General features: G+C 35.2%; 1 protein-coding gene across 4 annotated transcripts in view; it reads right to left on the reverse strand.

Moving 5' to 3' along the window:
* Window positions 1-8,949, reverse strand: part of METTL25 (methyltransferase like 25) — an 87,307-nt gene that overhangs the window by 76,820 nt on the left and 1,538 nt on the right. For all 4 annotated transcript variants that reach the window (XR_012764774.1, XM_075428346.1, XM_075428345.1 and 1 more), the window contains exon 2: window positions 2,044-2,208. Coding sequence is in view for 3 of the 4 variants with exons in the window: in XM_075428346.1 (XP_075284461.1) it covers window positions 2,044-2,208 (165 nt within the window). In the remaining variant the exon portion in view is untranslated. The remainder of the gene's footprint in view (window positions 1-2,043; window positions 2,209-8,949) is intronic.

An 8,949-nucleotide genomic window follows, 5' to 3' on the forward strand; every position in this document is an offset into this window, starting at 1 on the left:
TGAAATCCTCCCTGCTGGCTTCCTCCCTTGGGCCAGGCTCTTCTGGACCCCGTGTGCTCAGTGCAAGCAACCTGATGGTGCAGTGAGGACCACAGTGACCTTCATTAGGAAGCAATGGAGAAAGCCCTTTAGACTCAGAACTCCATTCTGAGTAGCTGTGTGCACAATATGCTCAAAATGCTTGTGCTTACCAATTATTCCAAGGAAGGACAGCAATATGTCTACATTAAGATGGTGAAGAAGTTAGAGAACCATGCAAGTATGCAAGCTGTGGGAACAGGCTCTTATGCGTATTTCTCTTAAAAGAAAATGTATTAAAAACATCTGAAACATAAATGGAATTATCCTGATGCATACTTCTCAGAATATGAGCAAGACCATCATAAAGTTGCCAGTTTTCTCAGACTTACACTTCTCTTGACTTGCAATCTTTTGTATGTCAGGAAATGAATATATTTTCTGAGACACAGAATTAAGTCCAAAATATCTAAAATAGCTTAAAGTTAAAAGATCACAACTTTCATTTGGCAATTTGCACGCTATGAATCCATAATTTGGTATTTTACTTCTGCCAAATGATTACCAGGAACCTCAATTAAGCTAATTTAACCAATGCTTACTGCCAATTCAACACAAAGGGTTTGAATTATAATTCCATTGTATACATTTGGAACACATTTTATTTTTTTCTATGAATTACAATTTAGAATCACTGCATCACAAACCAGGGCCCCAGTTACCCAACCGAGCAGCATTCCTGCAAGACACAGAACAAAATATTCAGCAATTGCCTTATTCCTGATGCTCTATTCTGCATGAGAAGAAGATGAAAGAATCCTTGTAGTTTTGTCTAAGAAAGACAATCCAGGTATGAACTCAAGTATAACAACATAGAGCTAGCGAATTACAGAAAATTAAGGGGAGCGTAGGCAATGAAAGCATAATAAAAATGAAAAGAGCTAAAAAGCAAGCAGAATAAAAGCAGCATACAGTTGTCGAACAAGATAAAAGGGCTTCAGATGAATGAAGAGCAAAAGGAAAGAAACCCGAAAGTAAGACCAAAGCACAACAAACCATTAAGACTATCTTAGCTATGGTGTTTCAGCATTTCTGAAGAAATGAAAAACTGGGAAGCCAACCATGGAAAATGGTAAAATTGGAAAGAAGATTGCTGTACAAAATGGGTGAGATGCCCAAACATAGGTAATTGTGCTATCATTTAGGATAAGAAATGTCAGAGTTTTAACGTATTATAGAGATAAAACACACTAGAAGGCAAAAGCAGAGCTGCTCAGTCTGTCCCTGAAAAACTAATGAGAAATCTGAAAGACAGTGACAAATCTTTAAAGACTGAGGACTCCATGAAGAACACATTTTCAGTGAAAATGACAGCAGTCTAAGTAAGTATAAATGCCAGTTTATCATCTGATACAAAAAATATAATCAGGGGTAAGACTTCCAGTGTCCAGCTTGATGCCAACTTGGGAGTGTCTTAATTAGATTTCTTTAACTACAGAGAATGAAATTACTCCAGTTGTATGGCATATAATTGGTATTGGTCCAAAACGTACAGAATGAATAAAATATATTTTTTGAGACATCAAGCACTTTTTGGGCCACATTCAGCAAAACGCCAAAGCACATAATATTAAACAAAAGATGTAACCCACTTGCCATATTTTAGGGTGAGACTTCTAAAAGAATCAAGAATAGCTACCATGATTCCTGCCGCTCAGGGAGAAGAAAAACAAAGGTAATTAACAAAATATCTCAAGTAATGATGTGCCTGCTTGTTTATCTCATCCGCTTTAAAACTGAATCTTGGGAAGGGTCTATAGGTACTGAATGCTGTGACCCCTCTGCTCAAATTTTAGCAAGAGAATCCATCTTCTAAACAAAGACAATGAAGAAACTATCCCAGAACAAATGAAAACCAAAGTGAGAAGCATGTAGGAAAAAATCCCATCAAACCACTCTGCGAAACCAAAACTCCGCAGATCCTATAGTGAATAAGGAAAAATTTATACACAAATGTAAATATACCTGTTCTTCCTTGATTGTCTCCTCTCAGTGCTTCAAGTACGTGTTCCAATGGGGTACACACTCCGAGGCTGGACAAAGAATAATACTTAGCAGCCAAGGCAAACAAATCTATATCGATAAGCTGCTTAGACTCTTCACAAAACACATTGGAAAACCTGTCATCATCTGTACAGAAATGAAAAAGAAAACATTTCTGTAAACAATGCTTAACATCTCTGTAATAGAGCTGACAGAGGACTACAAACAATAAACTCTTAGTATCAGACAGAAGTAACCATTTATTTTGCTTCCATAAGTGGGAAAACTCACTATTATTCTTCAGCTGTACTCCCCCTTCAGAAGCGAGGTCAAATTTTCCTCTTAGATGAACTACTGCAAATGTGGAAAAATCTATTCCTTTAGCAGAGCTACTTTAGTATAATCGACAAGAGAATTAAGTCAACATTATCACTTCTCTTCTGTTTACAAACTTGCTCATTATACATTTCCTAGTCACTCCCATCTGACAACATACACTATTAGATTTTTAAGAAATGCAGCTGTTCAATATATGAAATATTTTGATTTACAGTCACTGTATTCACATACTTTCCAAGCTGCTTTGTAATTGATGAATCTGCTGGGAGTATTAAATTAATTTTTATTACCAATCAGGTGTAAGCCAAAGTTGGATTCCAGTGCATATTTTTTCTTACTTGGGATGAAATGCTTCAATTTGGTACTACTTAGTTCTTAGTTTCAAAAGTGCACATTTATTTTCAAGTAAAACAGACTGGTACGAATCATTTATTAATTCCGAGACCATTTTGTATTGTCTAATTCCTCCCTATTTTAGCTAAAACTATTTGTGAATTCTACATAGCTTTGTTAATAATTTTTAAATATTTGGAATTCTTTTACAATATATAAAAGCTAACCAGTACAGCAAACAAACTGTTACAAAGATTTAGGAAATGTCTCCTGGGTTGCCCTTTGTCTTATGGGTAGCAGTTGAGCAAATACACAGCGAGCATGATAGCTTTCCTGAACCTGGCCTACTCACCTGCATGACAACAGAAACAGCTGCTTTTATTGACTTCACCTCTAATGCTCTTAATTTTCTTGCATGACTACAATTAACGGTCATGCATATATTACAATTTATTGAAAACAGTCCCAACAGTGTCAACATGTTAATTTTTATGGTATTAAACTACAAAAGGCACGAGTCCAGCAAACAAACTCTGTACGTAAAAAAGAATAAATATTCGTAAGAAAGAATAAATATTGTCTAAGCTACGACCAGAATGAGTATTATTTCAGTGTCTGCCTGGCGCTTCTTACTCTACATCTCTACTACAAAATCAAAAAATAAAGCCACCTTTCTCTACAAATGACTTCCTTAGTTGAACTTCTGAACATCCAGTAACTTTTAGTTAGTGAACCTTCATGAAGGATAGGGTATAACATGCTACTAGAGAACCGAAATAAAGAATACGCTAAACCAGAACAAAGACTACAGAGTTTTCAGTGAGAATGGGTAATTTTGCTTTCCAATGTCTCTGTAAGATAAGTCACAGAAAGACAACAAATTAGATGCGTGCATTTTGAAATGACTGAAGAAAAATAAATTTCCTTTCTGACAATACCTTCAAATCAAGCAAATAACGGAAGAGACTAATATAATGGGATAAGATAATCAAACACTTCTGGACAATGTACAGAATTGCGTGCTTTTTTTCCCCCAAAGAAAAGTTTCAACAACTGTAAAAGGAGGTGAATGTCTAAGCACAAAAAGTATTTTTGATTTCTGCTGGGTAAATGTTATGCAAGGAGTTCTTACATAAAGCTGTCACAGCTTGAGTTATTGCTGAAGAAGAAAATTTCAGTGTATTTTTAAGGGAGATTTACTCATTTAACTTATTTTAGATTTTTCTAGGAATGAACAGCCTACCAGAAAATTTATAGACATTCACAAAATGAATGCTGTCTGAATCTGTAAAAATGCATGGAAATCTTTAGGTCTGATGCATTGGGAAGAAATCACTAACCCATCGAGAAAGACAACAAGGTATAAGAGACTCAACAAGCATATAGTTATATGCCAATAACTATGGAAAAAGTGATAGACATGAGACATTAAGTGAAAAGGTGCAGAGGGATATTTTGACCAGCCAGTCGTTCAGCAGTTTTGCCAGGTGAAGAAGAAATCTAATTTTCTTGATAAGAAGTGGGTGTTCCACTTTGTTTCATGCATATTATGACCTCTTTGAATTAGTATAGTATTTAGGACACACTGAAGAAAAGTCCGGCCCATCCTAATACACATTTATATTGCTCTTTATCTCCAAATTTTACTTCCTCAGTGGCCAGTATGGTTTGGGTTTTTCTTTCATTTTAGAAAACTGGAGCACAAAACACTGAAACATATAATCCTTTTAGCAACTGGCACACATTTTTAAATATACTGGCCAATCTTGCATGATAAAACAAAACAAAAATCAGTCAAGCAAAAACCTTTCCCCCCCAAATCCACTTCTTCTCTTCATGACATAATATTATATGAAATAAAGGAGATCTGAAAATACATTGGAATGTCATCCTGTTACAAAATATTTCTTTAACATATGCGAGATGCATGAGAAACATCTGAATAAAATATGATTTTTGTAATTTTCATTTTCATACATGTAAATTACATTTCTAGTAAATGTAGTTTGGTTTATAAGCAGTATTTTTTCAAAATGTCTGGCTAGATATTGGATGTTTTTAATTGACCTTTATATCTTAAATATACTGAACTGTATCACTAGTGGAAAAAATGTTTTCTGTCATTACAGTGACATAAGATACTTGGAGGTGCAAGAAGAAATACTGTCATTCTTCCTCTATATAAGAGAATAGCAATAAAATTCACAAAATCATGTCACTGTCACATAACAGGTCTATTAGAAGTCACCTTTGTTGACTCCAAGTGTCATAATATATGCATTTTTTCAGCAATATTAAGCAGCTTAGAATTGTTCTTAATGTAAACTTTCTAGTAGTGTTACTACAAATACAGAAAAAATATAAAACAAAAATAGAAACATCCTACAGGTGTCACAAATATCACATTTATGTATTTGCTTTAGTTCAAAAGGCAAAAATTAATGCAAACGTTACTGACAAATTAGGTACCTATACGTTGCTTACAAACATGATCTGTTTTGATACTTGAGACATGCTTGTTTCACCACAATAGGCAAGATCTTTAAGTACATGAGTTTCCTTTATTGGAAATAAACTCACTATGCCAATGTTAACACCAGCCCTCCAATGCATGGTACCATAATATATACTGGAAAAGGTTTGTTTCAAAGCATCAAAGTTGTCTACCATCTCAACCCAGCATGGCATCCCAGTCCAACAGAAGTTTCTACAATGTCTAGGAAAGCATATCCATCTCCTCACCTACAAAAGCCATTCTAAGCAGTCAACAGTCAATTCAAAAAACAGGCATAAATACGCACACCAGGATGACACACCTGCACAAGCTATCGCAACTTAATTATTTTGTTTAGGTAACTATACTCCAGATGTATCTGGAGTGAAAGCTAGGGCTCTCTGATCAATTTCTGCTGCAAGGTCTATAATCACTTTTCTTCAAATCCGATCAACATCAACTTCTTGGATACTGTAATGGCCATACCCTTAACATCTACCAAATGACTAAATGCAAGAATGCCATTAACTACACACGCCGCTTCCACACCACCTGCCATCATCCAAAACACAGCAAAAACAGTATCTCTCATCTCCTCTGTAGGGGATATGTATTATATACCTCATTGGCAACTTTTACCCAATGCTGTCAAAATAAACATCATTTGAATTACATATACAAACTTGCTACAGTACAAAAAGAAAACTGTCATGGATCATGCACATACCCATCTTACACCATGCTACCCTGACACTGACATGTAAAATCATTAAACACTTGCCCTTGAAGAAATTTATCCCTATTTCTCCTATGTAACTTTCAAATAGCTCATCAAGATCAACAGCATAAGCAAATATTCCGCAGTTTAGAGCTCGTAATATTTAGTAACCCAATCTTCCTTTCACCTTACTTCCTGATGAACCCACTGTATTGCCCAAATATCCTGAAACTTCAATACTTTCCTAGGTTAAAGACTGATTATTGAAATTTGGAGTTTTCTGCTTGTCAGAACTCATGAAATGTTTATAAACCCACCGGCTGTCTGCTTTCACTTTTTCAGCACCTGACATAATAAAATGTATTAACTCTCCTTAGAAATCTCACTTAACTGCAATTAAATGCAGTAATAACCATGTTCTATAACTTCCCTGAATTCAGTTATCTGATGGAAGAACATGAACAGAACTAGCAGGACCTTGTACAAGATCTGGCATCTCTTCTGTAACAACACTCCTACCAAATTTAAATTGTTGTCTCAGCTTTCCAACTACAAGAAAAACCCAACTACATTAAGGTATCTGAAGCATGACTTCAAACTATGGAAAGGTGGTTGCCCAACTATGTATTATTTATGAATATTAAAAATGTTAGTTTTCTTAAAATGTTTCTATGTTGGTTGCTCACAAGAAGAACTCTAGTATGTCTTTTAACCAGTCAGTCCATATAGTTGCAAATAAATCTTCAGAGGAAAAAAACATATGCCAAAAAATTGGAATTATAGTACAAACATTTACTGTAAAATATGAAAATACTTAAACACAGATTTTTCTGTGCCTGTGTCCAATTTACAGCAACAACGTGATAAAAAAGATGCAATATGGCAAATGCCAGCCTTCTGATGTATAAAAATATAAAACAGTTTTCTATATCTAAAAATGGATCTGAAATCTTTCTGTAGGGTATGACTGAAGACAAGGGTTCCACTCTTTATATGGTAATTATAATGAAATATCATCTGATGAGTATCTGAAAATATTTTTTGATTTACAGAACACTTAATGTTCTGTAACACGATTATCTTCTCACATATAATATTGCACAACAGAACTGTAATTTCTTGCTTGCTAGCTTCCAAAACTACAATTCAGCATATGTATTTGTCAAAATCCCTACAGTAACATAAAATATCATGCAGAACAACATTTTTGTGCCAATCTGCAATAATGTTACTTTTTATCTTGCAGAGCTATGTAAGTATGAACTGACAACTTCACATTTTCAGATCAATTCTGTCAAATGTAGCTTACATTTCCCTACAATTTAATTTGGGATCCCTACTAGAATAGGTTCTAGAAAACTTTTCATAATGGTTTGGGGTTTGTGGCTGTATAAATGTAAAACTTCTCAAACTCTTAGGAAGCAAAGATTTTACTATGTGAAATCAAAATGTCATTTTACACATATTTTGAGTAAGGTATTCGGGGTACATGAACATAATGTAATTTGAGCATAAAAAATAAATCTGTTCTCATAGCCACACTTGGAAAAAAGCGTAGTTCTGTGAAGGACAGGATGTTACGAGTGCCTCTTAGTACTCCTTTCAAGGTAAATACAAGTACCTAACATTTAAATATCTGATAATTTTGAAGAACAGCCACACAAACAGTTCATATTTTAGAGGAACAGAAGGAAGAGTCGTTTTTGTTTATGTTGGGTTTCAAGCTCTCTAATGGTTGGTTTCTGTTCTTTACTGTTATCAAGTTGTACAAACACACACAAATAAGCTATGGTATTAAATTTCACAATCCTAATTTTAATATAGGCTAACAGTGCACTGATTTTCAAATACAGGTAGATGTTTGCAGGTATCTTCAGTAAGTAACTCATATTCTACTACGATATATTTCCACTGCGTGACTGGATGGACAGATACATACAGTCAAATGAGTCAGGCATGAACCAACAAACCAGCAAGCCCATTCCACTACAGTGCCTCCCATTTCATCAGGATATTGGAGAAATTTTGAGTGCATCTCAAAACCTCCCAAATATTAAATAGCATACTATAATAGTGAGGCTAGAAAACAGAACAATTCTCTTTTTTTAATGAGCAGAATTAATGTCTGCAGAAATCTAAGAAGAAATGCTGTATTTTAGCCACAGCATGAAGGCTTCATACCCATCTAAAACACATGCTTCATTTTCGCCATAAATTGTGTATTTTGTTCCAGTAATTTCTGTATCAGATTCTGTAACATGCATTTTGCATATACATCACTAAATGATTTTCCGATTCTAAAATCTACAAAACAATACTCTGCCTTCGCGATCCTCTTTCTACTCTACAGGCCATCGCTTCAGTGTCTGAACCATTTCATGGGCTTTCCCATAGAAACAGGTAAGATCAGGGTAATTTTCCTTTAGTGTTTACTTTTTGATGACTTCATCTAATAATTAGCTCTGTTCCAGCCTCTATTTATATTTAATTTTATGTCCCGTTGCTCTGAATCGGTTCTGACTCTGACATTACCTGTCAAAAACATTAAAAGTTTTTCCTTGCTGCTTCCCAACTCTTTTGCTTGCTGACTGGACCACTGCCTTGCTTCCACCCAGCTCTCGAAGTTAATGCATAACCCAGCGTCTTTTTCATGCACAAATAAACTGTGGGGTTTTTTCCCAGATAACTCAACCCTTTAAGAATCAGTCTTACAGTTAATATTTTGAAGCTCCTTAGATCCAAGAGAGAAATGCTGTAAGTGATGCACCAATTCACAGGTCTTCAATCTCTTCCCAAATCCAAGTCATTATCTTAGCTTGCCTTTCATGCCAAAAAGGACACAGCTCCACACGCTGTTTTCTGTGGACCTTCCGCTACACCATTTTCTCGTGTCATTCCAGGTAGCATCTCAGAGCTAAGGCTACGCAAGAACTATCTACACTCCATAAGCTCTGGCACGATGCAGGTTTTTCTCAGCTAAGTGCTTTGTCAGAGGCTTTACATT

Source organism: Opisthocomus hoazin, chromosome 8, assembly GCF_030867145.1.
Source record: "Opisthocomus hoazin isolate bOpiHoa1 chromosome 8, bOpiHoa1.hap1, whole genome shotgun sequence".
Classification (NCBI taxonomy): Eukaryota; Metazoa; Chordata; class Aves; order Opisthocomiformes; family Opisthocomidae; genus Opisthocomus; species Opisthocomus hoazin.